Source organism: Mus musculus, chromosome 7, assembly GCF_000001635.26.
Source record: "Mus musculus strain C57BL/6J chromosome 7, GRCm38.p6 C57BL/6J".
NCBI classification, from domain to species: Eukaryota; Metazoa; Chordata; class Mammalia; order Rodentia; family Muridae; genus Mus; species Mus musculus.
The window spans coordinates 114,013,879-114,039,157 of NC_000073.6; the positions used below are offsets into that span (position 1 = coordinate 114,013,879).

Here is a 25,279-nt window from a genome sequence, read left to right on the forward strand (position 1 = left end):
AAAACTTGGTGCTCAGCAAAAAATATTTAGGGGTTGGTTTGTAAGCTTGGCAGGGGCATGTTTGCTTGCTTGTTTGTGGGTTTAGTTGGATAGATGGTGATAGAATCTCCTCACATAGCCTAGGCTAGCCTCTAACTCAATGTCCTCCTGCCCCAGCCTTGTAAGGGTAAGGGGTTGCATTCTCAGGTATGTATTTTTTATATATATAAAGGTGTGGATTTCATATGTAAAACGAATGTCCCCAAATACCTCCTTCTTATTTCAGTAAATAACATGAATTATTACAAAAAGGGACCGACTGGAAGCTGTAGATAAACCTCACAGCATAAGCTCCAGATGAAAGCATTTACAGCAAGGAGCTGTCCTGCCCACACACATGGACCCAGCATCCTAAGAACATCTGTACACCGAAAATGATGTAGATAAATAAAGCAGTAATGGAGAGTCTGGACTACTGTCGCTGGGTAATATACAGCAGAAGCAAAATCAATATGTCATTAGCTAGGACCCAAAAAATCATGATTTAATTGTAAAGCAAGGTGAATCTGTAGGGCCAGCTGGCTCCATAGCTACCTCAACTCCACCCACATTGATTTAATTTCTTTAGTGAGGTATTTCTCAGGAGACAGCATCTTGTTACTCAGATCTAGCCTCTTGGGCTTATGTCGATGTTGTGAACTGGCTCATTCTCACCATGATTTGAAGATTTTCAGCACTTGAAAATTTTAAGTTCGAGCTAGGCTGTCTGGTATATATTCTATGGAGGCTATAGAATGTTCTGAAAGAAAATCTCTCATGATGCAATGTTAAAGAAAAGGGTAAAAGGCAGGGTGCAAGGTAAGATTCCGTACAATGAGGGCTTTGTGAGGGAAGGTATATATAGTCCACACAAGCACGCCCATTGTTGCATATGCATAATACGAGGCCTGGAAAGATGCATATGAAGCTGTGACGTTCTGGGGGAGGAGAAGGAGACAAAGGCAGGGTAGATGCTGAAGCAGGATGCACTCAACATTTACATCGTATGCTCCCGAGATGCCGAAAATGTTCCACAATAAGTGCATGCTATTGGGGATTAGGGGGGAGTGCGGGGGTGGGGGATCCATGTGGTCCAAGCACGGTAAAGAAGACATGTCCATGGAGAGCTGCTGATGGCTCAGGGTGGGGAATAGCTCGGCCAGATTTGTGGATATGAATGCAGAGGGTATTGGGTCCTGTCTGGGACGAGTGGCAAGAGATAGAGGGAGCTGGCAATGTTCCTCAGATGCTCAGGTATCTAGTGTGTGTGACTTGGGTACAGATGGGCCCTCTGGAGTGGATCCAGAGGCCGAGGAGGGCCCCATGAGGACATCGTAGGAGATGCAGAGCCGGCCCGTCTTGTGTCTTGACTCTGTGGTGGACAGCGCCTGTTAGCCCCTCCCCAAAAGACACATTGTAAACAAACACACAAATCCTCTAGGATAAATGGAACCACTCAGGAGGCCAGGACATGCTTTTCCTGAAGACCTGTGTGTGCATGTGGTTGTCTTCACTCCTGAGTGTGTGGTTGTCTACAGTCCCAGTGATTCCTTCCTCCACACACGCAGCCTAAGGAAAGCAGAAAGAGGCTGTGAACTCAGTCTTTGTCCCACCTCCTGCCCTTCTGCTCACCCAACCCAAGCCACCAGAGGTCCAGACTGAGTTGGCTCTAGATAAAGCCCCACTTCCTCTCAGAGGCCTATGCATGACCCTTCCCCGTTTGTAGTCAAGGTCCTCAGATAGAGGAAGGTTTTTATAATGTTTGTCTGGGGGACTCCTCTGGTTCCATACTTTCAGCTTTCATAGTGACTGCTCTTGGAGTCCCAGGGAGATGTTCACCAATAAATTCTAGGCACCTACTGCTGAGTATGGCTCTGAGGTCTGGGGAGTAGCTATGGGGCAGCCAAGCAAGGCTCTGCCCCCATCCCCACCCCCATCCCCACCCCCATCCCAACCTGGAGCTCTGTACAGTTATCAGCCCAGCTCTTCCCCGCCTCAGTTGGTGACATTGTATTTTCCCTATGTGTTATGGTTGATAGTGTCTGAGCTACTGGGCCCAAGCCAGGGGTAGGCAGCTACTGGAGCCAGCCAACTCCAGTCAGAGGAGATCTCCATTAAGGATGAATCTGAGCTATGCAAACTGCTCCTGACACCCTTCACTGGAAGTGTAACCAAGAGTAAAAATCCAACTGAATCTCAGTGTCAAGTCAAGCAAGATCCGTAGGATTCCGATCTTTGTCTCATGATGACCACATAATGTTTGCCTTCAAAATATTCATTCTCAAATTCTTTCTCAGAAGTTATTTGAGGTGCCCCATAACTTAATGATGGTCTATACACTGTCTAATCAAAATAGAGCAGAAGCCACAAAGGGACTAGGTCGGAGGGCTTTGTTCTGACCTCCTTGTCTGGGGGGAAAGGGTCTCTACAGCAGGAGAGTGGCTCAGGGTGACAAGTACTCTGGTTGAAGGGTTGGCTGCCTTACAGAGTTGGATGACGAGTGTTGGCCTGGTCTCTGTGTCTGAACCCTAAGCTTGTGACTCAGCCCTTTATGCTGAACAAATAGGGAAGTCTAGCCAATAGAGGTGAACTCTGGGTCACAGCTCGATCTCGTGGGGGATGGGCTAGACTAAAGAACCAAGGTGTGACTGAGTGGGATTATCCATAGCCAGACTAGGAACACTCAGTGCCACCTCCTAGTGTAGCTGGCATGAAATGGCTCACAGCACATGAAGAAATAAAAAGGGAACAGACAACCGTCACCGTGCTAAATTCCTCCTGTTGCCAGAAGCCCAGCTCTCTACATTAACCATGTGTGGTTCTCTTGCAGAGTGATGAAGTCCTCACTGTCATCAAAGCCAAAGCCCAGTGGCCAGCCTGGCAGCCTGTCAATGTGTAAGTAGCAAACAGACACTTGTCCTCCCTGTCTCATCCTAGCCTTGTCCTAGAAGCCACTTAGCTCATGGTCACTTAATATTGGTTGTGCCATTAAAGTTAGCAATAACTCTCAGATGAGCAAGCCAAGGAAGTATTGCCCATGTGGGAAACCTTGTCTTCTTGGGACTACAGGTTTGGCCTCTGCTTCACCAGTTCCTCCATCCACCACAGAAGACCCAACTGATTAACCATGGCATGTTCTCTTGAGCTCACTCTAAGCGATCCTGATTCATGGGAAACCACATCTGTACTGGTCTCAGTTCTCAGACCCTCTCTTGTCTCTGTCAGCTATGTCCCTTGAAGAGTTTATCTGCCCTGAAGACTTTGATGGTCCAAGGGGATGCTGCCAGTTTCAAACTATCATAATCCCAGATGGGTGGGTAGATGACCAATTATAGATACTAGATGATGGATGGATTAGACATATAGATAGACAGACAGACAGACAGACAGATAGATAGATAGATAGATAGATAGGATTGATAGGATAGAGGGAGGAGAGAGAGAGAGAGAGAGAGAGAGAGATCAGTTTGAGGAGTACCTTTCCATAGATGGCCCTTATTGAACTTAAACTCCTCGTTTCCAAAATGGAACTCCTCACATTGTCTTCACCCTATTCTTAACTGTGCATGTTGGGTAGTGCGTGCCTTAAGTCCCAGCACTTGGGAGCCAGAAACAGATGGATCTCTTTGAGTTTGAAGCCAGCCTGGTCTACGTAGCTAAGTTCTAGGTTAAGTGGGGCTATACAGTAAGATACTATTTAAAAAGAAAAATCACCAACAAACAAGGAACTCTACTCCTCTTTGTGCGGGAAAACATCTGAGGTGCAGTGGCTCACAAAGCCTTGCGCGGTCTCCTCACTCTTCCGAAAGCCGGTCATTACCTGGCTCCCCCCCCCCCCACCCCCAGCTAGTCAAGCGAGCACCAACCTTTCCTTCCTAACCTGCTTCAGCGCATTCCATAGTTTCCCATAATCCAATTCGTCAACTATGCTGTTATAGGTGATCTGTTAGGAATCCAGACCTGCTGTGTTCCCTCTTCTTAGCATCTTCCTATCCCCAAAATGTGCATTCAGGAAGGGAGGGGTGTCTTTCCCAATCAACATCCACAAGAGCCCAGGTACCTCAGCGGGTACTGAGAGGAATTCTCTCTGTCTCCTCTCATGGTGACCCTGATAAAGTTGTGCCCCCTCTGTGACGGGCCCGCATTTGAGGGCATTGGTCCATTTGAGAGCAGAACAGGAATATCGGACATATCCAGATGACGGGCCCTAACCCACCTCCTCCCTTCATAACAAGATTCCTCAGACTCATTTTCTCACTTTCTAACACACTTCTTTCTTCTAGTCAAGCTTTTAATCAGCCTGAAATTAATAGCATAATATCAGTAATAAATTGACTCTTGTCTCACAATGACAGGAAACAAAATCCGACCTCCGCTTTACCCCGAATCCGTCAAGCAATGACAACCTAAACACTTCATTGATTCAGTCTATACTTATTAAGATCCGAAGAATGGCTCCATCGAGGGGGATGGGGATACTGTGGTGAACGGAACTCTTCCCGGGGGCCTGCAGTTCAGTGGGGAAAGATATTTAGCGAACGTAACCTATATGTAAGGGAAAGTCCTGGCTAGGTCAGGATGAAGAGGAGGATAGCACTTTCAAAGCGTTAAAAGGCTTCTAGTTTCTGCGTAACTAGATGCAGAAATCAAAGATGAGCCCTTGTGTGGAGCCAAGTTATGCAACATGAAAAATTTAAGAGTGGTAGGGTGGTCAGGAGGTTGGAGTAGGAGAAACATGGTCAAGGGACATTATATAGTTGTGTGACAATAGCCTTGTGACATCCAGTCCTCTGTACCAACAGAAGAAAAAGCTTGTTTTCATTTTTATTTTAAAACACTTATTGAAGAGTTTTCAGCAGAAGACTGTGATCAGACAGCATTTGAAAATCAAAAGGCAATAGCCATGTCAAGGTTCCGATATGAAACGCTGAATTAGGTGGGAAGTGCAGGCAGGCAGCTGCACAGAGCCAGGAGAGAGGTGTGGGCCACTTCTGAAGGGAGGGTGGGTAGGAGCGGGGAGCAGACAGGTGCAGAGGTGAGCAGTAGCCCGTCAGGCTGACAGCTGTGGAGACAGACTGAGGGGGAAGTGAGGGAGGCAGAATGGTCAAATGCTTCTCAGGTGTGGAGCTGGCCCAGTCATGGAACTGGGAACCCTGCCATGACTGAGGTCATTAGATGAAGGTTAATGGGAAAGCCCATGAGAGCAGCTCTGCCTATGACATGTTGTTAAGATGCCCTAAAAGGTGAAGGCCAAGTGCCCAGTTAGGACCTAGCTCTGAATTTCAGGGTTCAGAGTCTCTGCAGATGCATAACTGAGTCAAGGGTAAATCAGAGACTGCCCAAAACCAGGGTCACTTGACAGCGCGGGGGTGGGGGGGTGTGGAGGTTAAGAATAAGGCTTAGGACAGAGCCCCCAAGAGCCCCCACTCTTCATGGTAAAGCCTTGGCTTCAAATGAAACCAAAAGAGAACAGCACAAAGGTGCCCAAGGAAAGAGTAGCTCCCTGGAACCCAGGGAAGACTGAGGGACACAGCCAGCTAGGCCCTACCCAGCATGAAGTCAGTCAATAGAGTCACAGACACTAAGCCACTGTGCCCTTCTGCTGTGGGATGGGAGAACCCTGCATGCAGCAGGGGAAACCTTAACCCTGCTGTAGAAGACAAAGTCTGACTTGGTTGTGACGCAGAAGGGAAGAAAATCGAGTTGGATTTGTGTGTGTGTGTGTGTGTGTGTGTGTGTGTGTGTGTGTGTGTGTGTGTTTTGGTGGCTTGGAGGTGTTTTAGGTTTTGGTGACGGGGTTGTTTCTCTCTCTCTCTCTCTCTCTCTCTCTCTCTCTCTGTGTGTGTGTGTGTGTGTGTGTGTGTGTGTGTGTGTGTTACTTCCAACGGGTGAAAGACATGTTGAAATTTGAAAGAAGTATTATATGGGGAATACCTTCCCACACTTTACCTGCCCCTCAGACTTTCTGAGACCCAGTGGAAACAAAGATAAAAAAAAAGGAAGGAAGGAAGGAAGAAAGAAAGAGAGAGAGAGAGAGAGAGAGAGAGAGAGAGAGAGAGAGAGAGAGAGAGAAAGAAAGAAAGAAAGAAAGAAAGAAAGAAAGAAAGAAAGAAAAAACAAAAAATTAATTGATGGCAAACACTCAGTTCACAAACAGCCCAAACCTTTCCACCCCACACTATGGGCTCATTTAGGGAAAGGAATTTTCCTTTGATTTTCCCAAACCCTCTATTCCCCTTTCCTTTCCAAATCTCATTAGGAAGTCAAATTAGGAAGCCTGCACGAAGCCAGGTTTTGTTTTGCACTAACAACCCCGCCCCCCCACCACCCCCATTCTCCCCCCCCCCCCCATCCCCATCCCTGCAAGTCTGATGGAGGTTAATGGGATTCCAGCCTCTTCACCCAGTGGAAAAGCCAGGGTGACCTACTTTGCAAAGCACTGCCTGTTGAAACTGACTTTTTTTCTCAGCAGTCTTCATCCGCATTCCCAGCACCCCTTCTCAAAGGGCAGGAGCGGATGAACGAATCAACGGTGACATGTTTGATTCAATAAATCAAGCCAGAGCCCTGACAGCCCAATGTTCGGGTAGAGACAGGGAAAGACGAATTCCGAGCAAAGCCGCATCCTTCACTGGTTCTTTGCAAACACAAGTGAGAAACAGTTCCTGCAATCATTGTGAATTTGCACTACTCCAGGGTGGTCTGAATGCTAAGAATTACCGGAACTTTCAAAGATATTCATCTCCTGGAAAGGACTGGCATTCCCCCTAAATTATTCCCACCCATTCCTCTTGGTTATCTCTTGCTTAGACAATGGCCGGTGTTTGTGAGATCAGCGGTGCAAAGACTGGGTCTACTTCTCCAGAAATGAAACCAGAAACAGCCCTCGGATTCCGAGGTCCCTCTTGCCTCCTCCTAGCAAGAGTCACCTGGGTCCATCGACGCCCGTGGGGTAGTAAAGGAACTCGGACTTGAGCAGGTGGTAGATCTGCATGTCCAGATGGACTTGGAATCCCAAATACCTTCTGGTTAGAAACTAATGTTGCAAAAACTTGACAAACCCTGATCCGCCAGCACCGTGCTTCAGTCTAATGAATGGCTTGGGCGCCCCCTAGTGGCTTAATAGAGTTCCTGCACTTGAGAAAACAAATTGAGACCAAAGTAAAACCTTTTAAAAACTATTACTAGGTAGGTCTCACTGGTGAGGATTTGTAACTTAGAAGGCAAGGACCAGAGTGTAGATTGATCATAAAATCATCTCTCGCCTCTTTTCCTCTGTGGTATTTTGGGAAGTTTTGCTGAAAATGAGGCACTGTACTGTCAGGAACCAATGAGAAGCCATTTCTTCACAGTTAAATACACTGGTCCCATATTGCAGGTTTAGTAACTACAAGGAAAGGTGGGGTTAAAAGCACTCGCTTCTCTGCCCTCATCCCATGCACCTCACCCTCTCAGAGGTCAGGAAAGACATTTCTTCATGTACATATTTATTTTTAATTTATGTGTGTGTAAACTGTTCATAACTTTACTAGGACTGGGTCTTTTTCTCAGAGATGTGGCTTATCACTGTGTAGATGCTGACACTTTTCAATTATGCTGGATGGGGACACTTTTATGACACTCTTATTTTTCTTGGCACCAGAGGTCTTCTGATTCACATCTTAGGTGCCCTCCAGAAAGCTAGAGGCTTGGTCTCCAGCTGTGGCATTCTTAAGAGGTGATGGAAACTTTAAGACTTGGTAAAAAGGCTCACTGGTGGTGGTGCACACCTTTAATCCCAGCACTCTGAGGCAGAGGCAGCTGGAGCTCTGAGTTTGAGGCCAGCCTGGTCAACAGAGTGAGTTCTAGGACAGCCTGGGCTACACAGCGAAACTCTGGGGCAGGGGAGGATGGAAAGAAGTTAGGCCTGTGGAGGTGTGTGCCTGGAACATCTGCTAGGACCCACCTATCCACCCACCCCTCACCCCACCCCAACCCACCCCACCCCTCACCACCTTCTTGTAGCCCCACCATGGTGCACTACGCTGCCCAGTCACAAGGAAATGTGGTCAGGTGACCATGGATTAAAATCTCTGACACCATTAGCCAAAACAAGTTTTTCTTCTTCAAAGACATTTTTCTCCAATGTTTTGTCAGTGGCAGTGGCAGAAAGCCAGAACGAGAGGGTCCATGGAGACTTTTACATTTTGAAATATTTGTGTATAGATATAATGACATGCCTCGGTGACAGGACCCAAATTTCAGCATGCGACAGGTTGCATGCACACCTTTTACAGGAGAATACGTTTGCACAATATTTGAATGCATCTGCCATTTGCCTGTGACCCATCGTGTGGGGTCAAGCGTGGAACTCCCTATTTGGGTTTCATGTTACCGCTCAGGAAGCTTCAGATTTGGGGGGTTTTAAGATTTGTAATACCAAGCAGTTCTGGTCATTACCCACAAGTGTTAACTGATGTTAATTCAATCTGTTTCTTTTGTGGTTGCTTTTCCTGTTTCAAATCTGAGAAAGGAAACATTTCTTTTCTCTTCTTTTCTTTTTATCCCCACCTTGAAAAGTAACATTTCTTAGTAGACACTTTTCTTAAATGTTTGACATTTCTCTACAGTCTGGATATTGGGTTCTAGAGCTGTATGGTGTTCCTTGCAAATCTGATGTTTTGTTTTGTTTTGTTTTTTTTAGTTGATTCAGTCTGACAGCACTTGGTGTCCAGCCTTTCCTCTCTCTCCACTCTGGCCCACTAATTTCTGTTCTACTTCGAAATATCATATTATTTTTAATTAAATTTGTCATATACTGTGGCATGCAATAAGTCTCCCTGCTTAAAAAAGAAAAAATTCACATGTAAATCTTAGATAAAAGAAAAATAGGCCACCAAATTGGCAGAATGTCATATCGTCGTGGAAGACCTGGCACCTAAGAGAGCATAAATAAGAACTTTTATTAAAGTTCGATTAAATTAAAGAGCCCTGGTTCTGGCTAGCACTTCCTAAGAAAAAGTCACACATATGCTTATCCATTTCATTATTTTAAGTAAGGTTTTTATAAGAGAAATAATAAATACTTTGAAGCGACCTTTAATTAAATTTGAAGGTCAAAGGAAATAGGAAAGCTCCACATTCATTTCCTAGATTAATTCATTTATTTCAACAAACATTTGGAAGGAGCCCATTGCATGGTAAGATCTGTGCCAGGCAAGGAATTGTAGCTGAAATACCCCCAAAATGGCCTCTACTCTATAGACTGGGGAGAAAATGACATTAAACAGGAAATTCTGAATGACATATCAGATCAGTGAATGAAGGTAGGTCAGCGGTGCTAAGCAGTTTGGGAGAATGGGGGAAAATTCCCTCATGGAAGCACTGAAGAGCCTGGGGGGAATTTTCTCGTCCTAGATAAGAGAAAGGGGCAAGTTATATCTAAAGATGCTTAAAAAAAAAATTGTTCCTATATCCTGTGCAGTCAGAATTGCCGTGCTACTCAACTGAGGGCAAGGCGTTTGGGAGTCTGGCTTTTCCATCCCTTGAAGTCTTTAAGCAGCCACACTGGTTGAAAAAGCTTCTGTGAGGGCTGGTTGTTGAGTGATGTCTTAGCTACTTTTCTTGTTGTAACCAAACCCGGTCAAAAGGAACCTAAGAAAGGAAAGGTGTGTTTTTGACTCATGGCTTCGGGAGATACTGTTCATCTTAACAGGAAAGGTGCAATAACCGGACCGTGAGATGCCTGTCACAGGACATCTGCAGCCAGGAAACCCGGAGTTGTGGAGTGAGGCTCAGCTCACTTTTCCTTTATCCCCTTTTGCATTCAGTCAAGGGTGCCAGCCCATGGATGCTCCTTCCCACATTCAGGGAGGTCCTCAATTAAGATCTGGAAACACCTTTGAGAACCTGGTATCCTAGGTGATTCACAAGCCAGTTAAGTTGACATGAAGATTCACCATCACACAAGAAGGTTATGTCTGTCAGATATATAAGTACCAGTTCGTGCTAGGTTGGAGTCAGGGTGGTTCCTAACGCTCTAGATTCCGTAGGAGATTTGTCTCCTTAGGTTGTCACTGTGAATCCTGACACTTGTGGCCTTCAGGAGATGAATAACCGTCTCTGAAATTACATACTTATGGAGATGGGGAGACAGTGAGTGGGGTAGTCTGTGTGGCAATGGAAAGGGGGGGGGAGGGCAACATTCCCAAAGGATGTGAGACAGGCACTGCAAGACAGAGCAGTCACTCAATACAAAGCTGAATGGGTAGCGCCACAGTTCCCAGGCTGTAGGATGGTGGTAACACACGCCTTTAATCCAGGGCTTGGGAGGCAGAGGCAGGCAGATCTCTGAGTTTGAGGCCAGCCTGATCGACAGAGCGAGTTACAAGAGCTAGCAAGTCCAAGCTAGGGCTATACATAGAAACCCTGTCTCTATTGAATGAAAGAGAAAGAGAGACTGACAGACAAACTGCTGAGGCTAGAGAGAGAGCTTAGTCAGCAAGCCAGAAAAGTACAAGTTCAAATGTTAGGTGTAATACCACATGCTTATGATCCCAACTTAATGGAGGGAGAAATAGGTGAATGCTTGAGGCTTCCTAGCCAGCCAGCCTAGCCTACTTGGCAAATTCCAAGACACAGAAATCTTATCCGCCCCCACCCCTGCAAAAGGACAGCTGGACAGCACATGAGAAACCACACCTGGGGTTGTCCTCCAGCCTCTGTATATACACACAGACATGTTCCCAGCACACATGCACATACTCTTTCTACACCTGTGCATGCCACATACACAAAGAAGTTATTGGAACCACTGACCCACAATCCAGAGGAATTCTCCCATCTGTGCCTAATCATACAGAAAGACAGGCATGTCTGCAGTAGGTATCTTAGTCACTGTCCTATCTTCATGACAAAGCACCATGTCCAGGTCAACTTATAAAAGAAGCATTTAATTGGAAACTAAAAGGCTAGTCCATGGCCATCACAGACGGGAGCACACTGCCAGGCAAGCACAGTGCTACAGAAGTAGCTAAAAGTCCTGGTCCAAAAGGAGACAGAGAGAGAAGGACTGGGCTTGGTGTAGGCTTTTGAAACCTCAAAGCCCGCCCCAGTAGAACACCTCCTTCTACAAGGCCACACCCCCTAACCCTTCCCAAACAGTTCCACTCTCTGGTGACCAAACATTCAAATAGATGAGCCTGGGGGGGGGGGGGGCTATTCTTATTCAACATACGCAGGTGGGTAGTCTTGAATAAGAGCTTTGAGACCCAAATGGTGAGCAGGATCTTCAGGACCAAGAGACACTAAGGCCAGTTCAGTCACCACCAGATACACATGTATTCAGTTAGCTCACCAGGGTCCTCCATACCTGGGGAACACTGGCAAAGCCAACTCCTAAGGAGCTCCTAGCCTAGAAGGAGAGAAAGAATTGTGAGGAAGCCATTACAATGATAGGACTGGCTACAGAGGCCTGCAGGGCATGCAGGAATAGATAGACTGGGGCTCTTGCCTCACCCAGTGGGTCTGAAAGGCTCCTAGACAAAGTGACACATGAAAGGCTTGAAGGAGAAGTAGTTTCCAACCTTGAGCTGCAGGAAGACTACCTATAGAGCTTGCTGAAACCAATGGCTGGGCCCTACCCCAACATCCCTAATTCACCAAATTTGTGTGGAACCAGTTAACCTTCCTTTTGATAAGTTCCCCAGGGATGCCAAGGACCTACACTTTCCAAAGTACAGAAACAAATGCCACAGCCCTGCTCCTAGGCTGGTGTGGCCAGGCACAGGGAGTCTCTTGGAGAGTGGACTTGGGCAACATCATCTGGCCCTTGTTCTCCTGCTGGTGCTGAAGCCCCTAGACAGGTAACAACTACAGTGACATCTACTCAGAGAGGTCTCGCCCATCCCTTCTCTGATCTCACAGGGAACCCACGGTGCTTTTCTCTCAGCAGCAGAGCAAGCTGAGAGCTCAGCCCAACTGCTCCAGACTACAGGAATTTCAGATTTTAAAAACTGAATAACGGGCTGGTGAGATGGCTCAGCGGTTAAGTGCACTGACTGCTCTTCCAAAGGTCCTGAGTTCAAATCCCAGCAACCACATGGTGGCTCACAACCATCCTTAATGAGATCTGATGCCCTCTTCTGGAGTGTCTGAAGACAGCTACAGTGAAATACATATAATAAGAAATAAATAAATCTTTTAAAAAACTGAATAACATTGATATATACATAATGAGATATCTCAGGGATGGAACCCAGGTCTAAACTCATTTGTTTCATATACACCTTATTGCACAGCCTGAAGATAACTTTGCACAATGTCTCATTTAATTCTTTAAATTAGCATACAAAATTTCATTACGAGATTTTCATGTAACTGTGTCACGGTTTGTTCAAATTCATCTCACTCCACCATTATCTGCCCCAGTGTTCCCTGGTACATCTCTCGCTGGTTCCTCTCAGCTCTGGCCTTCTGCTTTCATAGCACATGTAGAACTCCTTCATCTTCCCTCCCACTTACGATTACCTCATCTTTCCTCATGATCCCCTTTCTAGTTCCATGATCTACACACACACACTCACTCACTCACTCACTCACTCACTCACTCACTCACACACACACAAGAGCACACCTAATGAGAGAAAAACTGCAGCATTTGTGGCATTTGTGACTTTGGTTTATTTTGTTTAACATAATGAATGCTTTCTGGTTTGGTCCATTTTCCTGCAAATGTCATGGCTTCATTTTCTTTACAGATGACTAAACCTCTTGTGTATATAAGTTACCTATTCCTCTGTTGGTGGACATCTAGACTGGTTCCATTCACTGGCTATTACACCTTTTCTAAGAATTTTGTACATGCAAGTATTTCGTGATTTTCCAAATTTTCTGTTTGTGGCATTGCATCAGCACCCAAGCTGCTTGGGATTTCAGAACATTCCAGCTTTGGGGGTTTCAGAATAAAGATCTAAAAATGTTAAACCTGAGATTATAATCATAGCAGAGGTGTCAGGCACTGGAGTAAGCATGGTATGCAGGATAGCTGGTTCGTTACTCACTGTAACCCTCTGATACAGTCACATGATACCTCTCTTAAAGATGTGGGTGCTGGGTTTAGCAAGCAAGAGAACCCGAGTTCAGATTCTCCGTATCCCATGTACAAGATGGGCATAGCTGTCTGTGCCTGGAAGCCCCATACCGGGCAAGCAGACACAGGTGGATCCTGGAAGCTCGCTAGCCAGTGAGTTGGGCCAAAATGGGAGCTTTGGGTTAAGTGAAAGATGATATCTCAAACAATAAGGCGGAGAACTATAGAGGAAGACACCTGACATGGCAGAGGCACGTGCATCCACAGATGTGTGCGCATACACAACACACACAAAGGTAGGTAGGTAGGAGGTAGGTAGGAGGTAGGTAGGTAGATAGGCAGGTAGGAGGTAGGGAAGTAGGGAGGTGGGTGGGTGGATGGATAGATAATCTTTAAGTGATTTCATATACAAACAGACAAGTCTGAGTTTGCTCAAGGTCACACAGTTCTACGGGATGATATCAGGGCCTCCACTAAGCTCTCCTCCCTTCCGCCTATTGGTTGGTTTCATGTCTGCCAAGAGCCAATGGTCTAATTCTGTGGGTCCCACCAGGTCTGGAGTCATCACTTTCTGGGTCAGGTGAGGGTAGGCAGAAGCAGCAGATCTCTACAGAAGGCACAGGGTCTCTCAAAACAGCTAAGGCTGACCAGCTACCAGATGGTGTGAACAGACCAGTTGGTGAGTAGCCAATGAATCCCCACAGCTAGCAGCCTGATGCTCCAGTCATGCCAAGCTTACTTTAAACCTTGGCACCTGCTACCCATGTCTCCAAGCTCATTATGTGCACTTTCACTTCCCCGAGACAAAACAGGGTCATAATTCTACTCCCATAGAATCACCACGAAGGGAAAATGGAATAGAATTGGTCTGTCGCCTAGAATGTGCTAAGAGAATGTGACTCTTCCTCCTCGGTCCCTTCAGTGGGCCACCTCCATCATCTCCTGAGACCTTGCAACCTGAGAAGATGGAGACTGAAGAGCAACTCCTGGTAGCTAGAGTCTGGAGACATGATTTCCAGCAGTTGGAACACTCAGCCAGAGGTGCCCTGCTTGTCAACTCAACCGGTAACCAGGGCAACCAGATGGGTATGCCCTGGTGCCAGGCAAGGCCTCACCTTGGCTTGTCTCTTAAGGGAAACAGACAAAAGGCATGGGAAGACCTCTCCGAAGTGGTACTCTGGAGATCTCAGTAGAGTGGGCAGGAGGAGACTTCAGGAATTGATGTTGGAAAGAATATTGTCTTTGAATACATGTTTGTGTGGGTCGTTGTCTCTGTTCCGTTCTGTGCCTTAACATTGTGACTTTGGATCAGTTCCATGGCCCTCTTAAAGAAGACAGGATCAATAATCCTTACCTTCTGTTGTAAAGATGAAATGAAGTTATGCCTTGGGACCTTGGTGAGCAGTTAACTGTTTGTAAAGTTCATCTCACGTCCCACACGGCTGGACACACACATACAAACGCACATGCACACACACACTTACACACTTGCACACACACACACATATATACATACATACACACACACACATACACACACTAGAATTATTTGTTCTTTCCTTCAGATATGTGCACTGAGTACTCTGTGCCAGATGTTGTTCTATACGTTGGAAGTAAAACTCTGTATGCAGCACACAGGAAAACCAGATTTCCCAGAGCTTTACAGTGCAGTGATGAGTCAGTCTACACCTGGGCAAGTGAACCAACCAAGGAAATGCTATAGAGGTTTTTTAAACGGACAGTGTAAGAGTGACACTTTCTCCATCTTAGTCCACCAGGTAGGCTCAGAAGAGACACAAGGAAACCGAGGATGCTTGAGGAACCAATCTGCATTCACCCCGCTCCTCTCCATTTCCAGCCATGGCCAAGCCACCTAGTCCCACCTAGTGTGTACAGCCCTTCCCAAATGTGACAGCCTCTTTATTTGGTTTCTAGGAGAGCAGCACCCTCAGCTGAATTCTCAGTGGACAGGACACGCCACTTGATGTCCTTCCTCACCATGATGGGCCCCAGTCCAGACTGGAACGTGGGCCTATCTGCAGAGGATCTGTGCACCAAGGAGTGTGGCTGGGTCCAGAAAGTAGTGCAGGACCTGATTCCCTGGGATGCTGGCACTGACAGCGGCGTGACCTATGAGGTAAGTGTGTGCCCACAGCGGAAGGCAAACTCCCTCAGCAACCCTTCCTGGTCTGCCATGTTCTAGGTGTCCTGGGCACAGAGGTGGGTGTGACTCAGCTATATCCTAGAAATCCCTTGTCTAGTAGGGTGCATAGTTGGTACTGAAGCTATCACAAGGCCCAAGAAGTAGCTAAGTGGTTAAGAGCACTTGCTGTTGGTGAGGATTAATTCAGTCCCCAGGCCTTGCAAGGCAGCTAACAAACATTTGTAACTCTGGTTCTAACTGGAGGATCTAATACCCTCTGCAAACCGGGTACTAGGCAACAGGTGGTGTACATACATGCAGACAGGGAAAAACAAAAACCTTAAACATGTAAAATAAATAAATATTTTTATTTTAAATAAATGTTCTTTTAAAGTCTGGAGCCATCAGAAAACTAGTAGGGGATGGGTAGGGAGACAGAGAAATCAGTGAAGTTCTTGCCAGGACTCAGTCAAGTCCCCAGAACCCAGGCCTTGTTTTGGTTTTGCTTTAGACATGTTGTCACTGTGGAGCCCAGACTAGCATCCGACTCGCCATCCCCCACAGGTGTGTGCTGCAATGGCTAGCTGGTAAATGGGTTTTCAAGCCTGCCGCACTCCATTCTATAGTCTGGGGCTGCCTTCCCACAGCAATGGCTGAGCTGCACAGTCATCAGAGGCAGTGTGACTCACATCTGACCCAACACGGGAACAGTTTGCTGCCTGGCCCAGCAGAAAAAGCCTTGGATCCAGGTCAAGCTGGCTCAGCCATTTCTAAGCTTGGATGACCTCATTGGAACTTGGCTCCTCCGGCTGGGCACAAACTTTTGGTGCTGTGAAAGATTCTAAGCATAGATTTATGGATTTCTAAGCACAGGATCCGCACAAGTGGAATTCTGTAAATACAGTTATATTTTATAAATTCAATCAGAGCAAGGCTCCATGTTTGATGCCCAGAACACACACAGACATACACACATACCACACACACACACACACACACGGGGGGGGGGGGGGGCATGCAAGGTCCTATTAGAGTTTTTGTTCAATAACCAATTGCTTTGAAGTTTTCACACTGTATTTCCCACGTTGTCTGTTTTATTCCTGCAGTCACCAAACAAGCCCACAATTCCTCAGGAAAAAATCCGACCCCTGACTAGTCTGGATCATCCTCAGAGTCCTTTCTATGACCCAGAAGGTGGGTCCATCACACAAGTGGCCAGAGTCGTCATCGAGAGAATTGCCCGGAAGGTACCATGAGAAGGGCTAATGTGCCTAGACACCTTTCTAGAATCAGCGGGGTCTCCGGAGGGCAGGAAGCACCTCTGGGTATGGGATTTCTGGGCCTCCTGAGGGCCCAAGCATAAAAATTATCTTTTAGATGTAAATCAGTAAAAGCAACTCAGAGAGAAGCCAGGATCAGATGAATGATTTGATCAAGTTTATTCTGAGTTCTACAGTCAATTGCTAATGTCTGCCATGGTCAGGATGTCTGTTTAATCAATGCTTTTTTTTTTTCTTGCTTCCCCCCCACCCCCCGCCCCATTTAAGGTGTAAATTTTGGCCCAGAAATCTGCCATTGCAGGGTTTTGTGCCAAGATTTACCTATTCTACCTCTCCCTTGCCCATCCTCCTTTCTGGAATGTGCACTCTCCATTTCTCTTGCAGGGAGAACAGTGCAACATTGTACCTGACAACGTGGACGATATTGTAGCCGACCTGGCTCCAGAAGAGAAAGATGAAGGTATGTTGTTCTCCTTTGTTGCAGGTGGCAATACAAACTGATGTGACCAGTAGCCTCTGACAGGGTCTTTGAAACAACCAGGCCTGGGGTGGGGGGTGCTGGTGTCTTAACATGTGCTTATCATGGACCATGCCCTGGTTTCTATCTCCAGCACCCTAAAAGAAAAAGGCTAAAATCCAAGGCCAACACTGGGCACCAAGTGTCAGCCACCTGGTGAAGGAGTGATGTTAGAATAAGTACTTAACATTAGCTGTCTATCGTGGCAGTAAAGATGGCATTTGGTAGGTGTCGTAGCTTCTAGATCACTTGCTGTTTTGATGCTTGTTCTTCCATGACAGTTCATCTACCCCTCATGGAGGACGGGAGTCCAGGTACTACAGTCAAGAGAAAGAGGCAGAGCCTTGGCTTGAATTTAAGTTTCCCCACAGATCCTAGACTTTGTTACTGTTTATAACCCTGACAAGCCAACTTTCCTACCTCTCTTCCCTCAATGAAGAAATGTTCATAACAGAGGCTGCCTCGGAGAAAATGAGGATCAGTAGGCTCAGTTAAGTAAGGTTCTTAAGGATGCCAGCACAGGGCACTCGCTCAGTGAACTGACACCAGTGGGTGGAGCCAATGAGGTTGCAAAAAATTCGTGAGCTTTCTAAGACTGCCTATGAAGTACATACATGCATGGAAACAATGTCTGCCAAGGACAAGGCAGTGACCAGAACATGCACACATGCAAACGGTCCTTACAGGGAGAGCATGGTCGCTATTCATTAGATATTTACCAGCAGGATGTTAGAACGTCATTTTCAAAGGAAAAGGATGTCTGCTCTCATCCCTGGACCACACAGATGGGCCTCTATGCAAAGAGCCAGTCATAGGTTCCACAGGCTCCCAGGGAGAACATGTCAAACACTCTTTGCAGATGACACCCCTGAAACCTGCATCTACTCCAACTGGTCCCCATGGTCGGCCTGCAGCTCTTCCACTTGTGAAAAGGGCAAGAGGATGCGGCAGCGCATGCTGAAGGCACAGCTGGACCTCAGTGTCCCCTGTCCTGACACCCAGGACTTCCAGCCCTGCATGGGCCCAGGCTGCAGCGATGAAGGTCAGGAGACAGACACTCCAGGCCGCCTGGAGACAGACACTCCGAGGAGGGAGGGCTTCCTGGCAACATGGCTCCCTTACACCCTTTTAGAGTCGCATCATTGTCAATGACGTCCAGCCGGAATGGGTGCCTCCTACAGTATCTTGAGGCCTCAGAATACACAGCCCATCATCTGATAACAGAATTCCAACACCAACTGGATTCTTCCCTCATGCTACTTTTATGTCACCTAGACCAGACCACCTGTTAAAACATTAGGGGGAAAGGATTTATTGGCCGTTAGAGGATTTAGCCAGTGGTTGCTTGACCCATGTTCTTCATAGAACATCATGGTGTGGAAGAGTAATGCACTTTCCCAAGATAGGCCTGCTTCCCAAAGTCTCCACAACCCCTTCCCCCCTTCCCCAAAAGACCACTGCTCTGACTGGTGTCTGGACAATGCAAACTTTACTCTTAATCCAGAGAGTGTTAGGGAAGAGCGCACACACAGGAGACAGGAAGAGTATTTGGTTTTTACTCTAAAGCAGGTGGTGGCTATGTCTTTTATCCATTGGTTGGGGTCCCACCTCACAATCTTATTTAATCGGCCTGTCTGAAAAGAACTGGTGCACAGGACATGGAGGAAGGAAAGAAGGGTCCCTTCTCCAGGCCATCAGTGTCCTAGAGAGAGCACCATGTAAGGGAACAAGTGCTGCTATAGACGAGCTTACAAGGGGACAGGGAGAAGTCACTGTCAACACCGAGGCTCCTTTCTAGGGACTAGAGCTAGGACGCTAAATGCCAGTGGTAGAGCTGAAATCTCTGCCCTCCTCTTGTTTTTGTACGGGCAGGTTCTCCCAGGAGGAATGAGAGTTCTAAACCACTGAGGCTGTTCCTTGAACCTGGGGCACACTCTCTGTAAACACCTCTCCTTCCAGAGTCAGAGTTCTCTTATACCGACCCCAGATTCTTTTCTGCCCCTCCTCTGCGCATGCTTGGTGTGTTACAGATGGCTCCACCTGTACCATGTCGGAGTGGATCACCTGGTCGCCCTGTAGCGTCTCGTGCGGCATGGGCATGAGGTCCCGGGAGAGATACGTGAAGCAGTTCCCGGAAGACGGCTCAGTGTGCATGCTGCCCACGGAGGAGACGGAGAAGTGCACAGTCAACGAGGAGTGCTGTGAGTTGGGGGCGCCCTGGAGGTAGGTGGGGCAAGCAGGTGGATCCCAGCACAAGCTGCACAACTCCAACCGTTTGGACTCCCTAGCTCCTAGCAGCTGCCTGGTGACTGAGTGGGGTGAGTGGGACGACTGCAGTGCCACCTGTGGGATGGGTATGAAGAAGAGGCACCGTATGGTCAAGATGAGCCCCGCGGACGGCTCCATGTGCAAGGCAGAGACATCGCAGGCGGAGAAATGCATGATGCCTGAGTGCCGTGAGTGGATATGGGGAGGGCTTTGGGTAGGGAGCTTCAAACTGGTGGCTCCTGGATAGAATTCACCTGTGTTCCATAGAAGCATTTTCCTTGGGACAGTAAATTTACATAAGACATCACTGGCTAAGTCTAATCGATTCCTGGTTTTTTGTTTGTGGGGTTGATATAGGGTCTCACTGTGAAGCCCTGGCTAGCCTGGAACTCGCTATATAGACCAGACTTGCCTTGAACTCACAGAGATCAACCTGCCTCTGCCACCAAAGCACTGAGATTAAAAGCACACACCATTGTATGCAGCATATTACCATTTTACAATGGCCTTCTTAGTTGAAATAAGGCACAACTCTGGCCACTCTATGCACAAATGCATATCGATGTGCACATAAGCACACACACATTCCAGGGATTTCAGTTCAGACAAGCAGAATTGCAGCACTGAGCCAATCTCTGTCTGGGGTATTCTTTAGTGAGGCCCCATTAAACCTATTGTGACTATAATTGAATTTAGTGATCCCATTAAATCAGTGGTGCCTCTGTTGAGAGAGACCTTGCACTCTACTGCATTGTCCTCACCTGTATCGGGCCATGACCACCGGCTGGGCCACAGGAGATGCAGAAGAGTAGCAAGCCCAATCGGCAAAGAGCCACTTCCTACTCTAAGCTGTTCGCTCTGAACCCAGGGTCTAATTCTATTCTATTCCAGTGGCTAGTGGCTGGTGGGGAAATCGTAGGGCTAAGATCAAACCCAACAAAAGGTGCCTGTTCTCAGTGCCAAACTTGGCTCTTGACCTAGATACCATCCCGTGCTTGCTGTCTCCCTGGTCCGAGTGGAGCGACTGTAGCGTGACCTGTGGGAAGGGCATGCGGACCCGCCAGCGGATGCTCAAATCTCTGGCAGAGCTGGGTGACTGTAACGAGGACCTGGAGCAGGCGGAGAAGTGCATGCTGCCAGAATGCCGTAAGTCCTGGTTATGGAAGTTCACCGTTCCCTCCTCCAAAGTTCCTTGGTCCAGTGAGCCCCTAACCAGCTATTTGCTAATACCGCCAGATAAGGAGATGGCTAAGTGGATAAAGCATTTTGTGTGTAAGCATAAGGACCATGGTTTGGATCTCCAGAACCTACATAAAAGCCTGGGGCAAGCTGGCTAGACCAGCCAGAATCAATGATCTCTGGGTTCAGCAAGAGACCCTTTTTTCAGTAATGTATACAGTGGAGAACAATGGAGGAAAGTACCAGAACTCATCTTTGGGCTTAGAGATGCTGTGCACACACATACACATGCAAAAGGATATATGCTGTTAGATCCTATAGTGAGACTAACTTGTCAGAGAGTGGAGTTTGGATCTGTGTTGGCAGGAAGTCTTCAATCTTGTCGTCTGCAAAACACATAAAGTGACTGTGAGGTCTGAATGGGAGACTGACTAAATGTGAAGCACACACAAGCCAATCATCCCCAGTCCTTCCCCTCCCCTTACTTGCCAGCTTGTCTTACCCATTAACTTTCTGAATCGTTCAGTTCTTTTTTTTTTTTTAGTTTTTCAAGTTTTTAATTGAAGATAGATTTTTTTTCATTTTTTTATTAAATATTTTATTGACATTTCAAATTTTATCCCCTTTCCTCATTTCCCCTCCCCCTGCTCACTAACCCACCCACTCCCGCTTCCCTGTCCTGGCATTCTCCTACATTGGGACATCAAGCCTTCACAGGGCCAAGAGGGCCTCTCCTCTCACTGATGTCCCACAAGGCCATCTTCTGCTACATATTCGGCTGAAGCCTTGAGTCCCTCCTGGTGTACTCTTGGGTTGTGGCTTAGGCCCTGGGGCTCTGGGGGTACTGCTTGGTTCATATTGTTTGAACCTTTCAGTTCTATCCCGGCACCATGTGATCGGTTTACTTACCCTTATGTGAGGCTGCCCATTAAGCCAGTGACACCAACAGACCAGTAAGGAAAAGGGAAGAGAAGGAAAGAAAAAGGAAAGAAAAGCCCAGGTTCTCAAAAACACAGTGGCCAAATCTCCCTCTGAAATCTGTGTAGTCAACTACCAATACTGCTTCTCCCTGTTCCTCGGTTTTCAGGTCTGTATAGCAGTAAAACTTTCTAAATTACTCTGAGCACTAAAATCAGCTACTGGCACCAAGTGTAAGCAGGTGCAGGCCTCAGCCAATGAACAGTAGCCTCCAGCTTTAACTAACTGTAGTTAGCTCACAATTACCTCTATGACTGAACTCTAGAGCCTTTAACAAATGGTGACAAGTCACCAATTCAAATAAATCTTTATATCCATAGTTGATTATAGGAGATCAGGAAATGAACATCTGCAGGGCACTGCTGGAAGCAAACTGCTCATTTAAGCCTTGTAGCCTAATTCAAAAGCTGCCATTATCCCCATTTGGCAGACACACTCCCTCCGGGAAAGAGGCTGGAAAATGCTTAAGAGTGAGACTGGTCCAGGCTTTACAGGAACAGCGGAGTGTGGAATCATTTGCCTCCTTGGACACACCCTGAAAAATCAGACCACAATTGCTGTTTCCCCCTACATTGTGAGGTGCTGGCTTTGTAAGAATTTCCTATATCTTTTACTATGAGAAGCCATAAAACACCTCCCGCTCTTGATCCTTTGTGGAATTTCCTATCTCAGGCTCCTGTGTGCTTTACACTGACCATCATATGCAGGATGCAGACGAGATGCAGAGTAAGGAAAGCTGCATAGGTTTGGGAAAGTCCTAGGTGTGGGGCCTGTAGGGGACCACCTGCTATCTTGTTCTCTCCAAAAGCTACGAAGTAGGGGGCCATTCTCTGAAGACCACACTACACCTTCCCTGCAGAAATCTAAGGTCACTGAGGCTGGGGATGGGGGAGGAGGCTGGTCAGTCAGTGCTACTAGCTGATATGACTACTCCAGGAAGACACAAGGCAGGCCATGGTGCTATGAGAACCTTCAAAGTTCCCCATCACCTTCTCAAGTCATACAGGAGTCAGAATGGGAAGAGTGTGGGAAAACTGCCACCAATCTTTGCCCCTGCTGCTTACAATGTGGTCTAGATAATGCCACTGCTGCTAAAGACCAGTTTCTCCTGGGAAATGGCTTATTGCTCTTGGCAGCCTGGTTGAGATGGTCAAAAGTGTACACTGGACTATTTTGTTTCAGACATAGATATACTCACACCTGTCTGTATCTTGCCAGCCATTGACTGTGAACTCAGCGAGTGGTCCCAGTGGTCTGAATGTAACAAGTCATGTGGGAAAGGTCACATGATTCGAACCCGGACAATCCAAATGGAACCTCAGTTTGGGGGTGTACCCTGCCCAGAGACTGTGCAACGCAAGAAGTGCCGCACCCGGAAATGCCTTCGCAGCCCATCAGTCCAGAAGCTGCGCTGGAGGGAGGCCCGAGAGAGCAGGAGGAGTGAGCAGCTGAGAGAAGAGTCAGATGGAGAGCAGTTCCCAGGTACTGTTCCCCGGGGGCGTGTGCTGGCCTCCAGGACATGGGACAGCTCTGGGCTGAAGAGAGAGGCACTTGAATTATTCAGCCGAAGTTTTAATTCCTAAATACTAAGAAAGCATAACTTATATGGAAGAAATTGGGTTAATGTTTGTAGCAAGAAAATATTGGATATGATAATTGGCTGTCAAAATCCGTTTTCAAGCAAAAAGCCTCTAGAAATTGTACAGTTCTTTCTTCTAATTTGCAAAACACCTTGCTCACAATCAGCTGTGACTAACCAACCCCATTTGCTTTTACAGAAAAGGGAAATGCATTGTATTTCAATGCACAGATGTGTTGAGAGGAGCCTGGTTGGTAGGGAAATTTTCATTAAGCCTCAGATTAAATCATCCCGTTAAAGGGAGGGCTGAGACAAGACCACTCTGACCTGGTGGCTTCCTGGTTTAATGTTAACCACAAAGCTTAGCATTTAGATTTTTATTCCTTCAAATTAATATGGACTCAGGTTGCCACATAAGCAGTTAGCACTCCAACAGAATAATAATGAACCAAGAGCAAAGGAAGCCAGAGAATGGGCATAGTGCCAACTGGGGTTCCAGGAGATGCCAGAAAATGGGCACAGTACGAACTGGGGTTCCCAGAGAATGGACACAGTACAAACTGGGGTTCCAGGAGATGCCAGAGTAGAGAAAGCCAGACTGTGTCTTAGGGAGCTGTTAGGCGCTCGCCAGGAATCACAGCTGCTGAGGCAGAGACACCACAGGATGCACTAAGTAACAGGAGGGGTGCAGATATGGAAGGATACAAGGAGAGAATCGGGTGTAAGAGTCAGCGGCCAATGGTAGAGGAGTTGGGTCTGAGTCTGTGCTTTTGAGAGTGGCTTAACAGACCCAAATTAGGTAATTTAGAGAAGACAAAGACAGAAGCTGGTTTTGTTTATATCTGGGGGACAATTATGTGTCCCCCTTCTCCAGAATAACATGAAAAGTTATAGGACCCACCCCTCCAAAAAAAAGCCAGGCAGATGTCTCAGTAGATGAAGCCTAAACACTCAGGCTCTGGAAGCCACATGCTGGAAGAGAACCAGCTCCGAAAAATGGCTCTCTGACCAACACAAACACATACTGTTAACAGGCACTCATGCACAAATAAATAAGAGATATAAAACCAATCTTTAAAACCATCATCCCGGAACTGGAGAGATGGCTCAGTGGTTAAAAGCACTTGCTGCTCTTCCAGAGGACCCGGGTTCAATTCCCGGCACCCACGTGGTAGCTCACTCCTGTCTGTAACTCCAAGATCTGACACCCTCATGCAGACATACATGTCAATTCACAACAAACAAACAGGAAAACATAACTTTAAAAAAATCACCATCTGTGGGCTAGAGAGATGATTTCAAAGGACCCAGGTAGAACACCCAGCATGCACATGGTGGCTCACAACATTCTGTAACTCAAGTCCTAGGGGATTTGATGCCCTCTGGCCTTGACAGGCAAAACACCACACATCCACACCCACACCCACGACAAAGAAATTTTTAAAATAATAATCCTTACATGGAATGGCACTGGGGAACGAGCTGGTGCAGTGATTGGCAGGCCAACAGAATGAGTTAAGATAAGATCATCCAATGCTTACGCACCATTAAGTGTTCTTGGGATTCCCAGGGTGCAAAAAAGGGCAGCCATATAAAAATGAAAGTCTCTTAAGATAGTCCATTTGAGGGCTGGGGAAATGGCTCAGTGGTTAAGAGCTGGCTGCTCATCCTGAGTTCAAGTCCCAGCAACCACATGGTGGCTAACAACCATCTGTAATGGGATCCAATGCCGTCTTCTGGTGTGTCTGAAGATAGCTACAGTGTATTCACATACATAAAATAAATAAATCTTAAAAAGAAGAAAAAAAAAAAAAAGAAAAGAAAAGGAAAAGGAAAGACAGTCCATCTGGCTGGCATGCCTTTAACCCCAAGCACTCAGGAGGCAGAGGCCAGCCTGGTCTACAGAGCTAGTTCTAGGACAGCCAAGGACACACACACAGACACACACACACACACAAACCTGTATAAGGAAAACAAAACAAACAAAAAGACAGCTCATTCTCTGGCATAGAGATGGACTAAGTTGACAGATCCTTTCCTTAGGGAGTATGGCAGGCAGGCATCAGTCCATACCAGTTAAAGGCTATGTGCTCAGCAGTTTCTCCAGGAAACTGTGCTGCGGTGTGGTAAACAGGTATCTAATAATAGTCACGAGCATCTGTGTTCAAAGGAGAGATATATGGGAAGCGATGACAAGTGCAAACAGGAGGCTTCATCTGTGGAGTCAGAGGAGGTTCTTTTGAGGAAG

The 25,279-nt window shown here is 46.9% G+C and overlaps 1 protein-coding gene and 1 long non-coding RNA gene across 2 annotated transcripts in view; one reads left to right on the forward strand and one right to left on the reverse strand.

The window, feature by feature from the left end:
• The window catches only part of Spon1 (spondin 1, (f-spondin) extracellular matrix protein), a 277,378-nt gene that overhangs the window by 247,881 nt on the left and 4,218 nt on the right, over positions 1-25,279 (forward strand). Inside the window, exons 7-15 of the mRNA NM_145584.2 lie at positions 2,849-2,913; positions 15,023-15,224; positions 16,337-16,477; positions 16,895-16,970; positions 17,887-18,069; positions 19,058-19,228; positions 19,316-19,483; positions 20,277-20,441; positions 22,671-22,934. Coding sequence (NP_663559.1) covers positions 2,849-2,913; positions 15,023-15,224; positions 16,337-16,477; positions 16,895-16,970; positions 17,887-18,069; positions 19,058-19,228; positions 19,316-19,483; positions 20,277-20,441; positions 22,671-22,934 — 1,435 coding nt within the window. The remainder of the gene's footprint in view (positions 1-2,848; positions 2,914-15,022; positions 15,225-16,336; positions 16,478-16,894; positions 16,971-17,886; positions 18,070-19,057; positions 19,229-19,315; positions 19,484-20,276; positions 20,442-22,670; positions 22,935-25,279) is intronic.
• Gm51454 lies at positions 16,646-22,671 on the reverse strand. The gene is made up of 2 exons (XR_003946666.1): positions 21,384-22,671; positions 16,646-20,860 (listed from the first exon to the last, which is right to left on the reverse strand). It is a non-coding gene; the product is annotated as a predicted gene, 51454 (long non-coding RNA).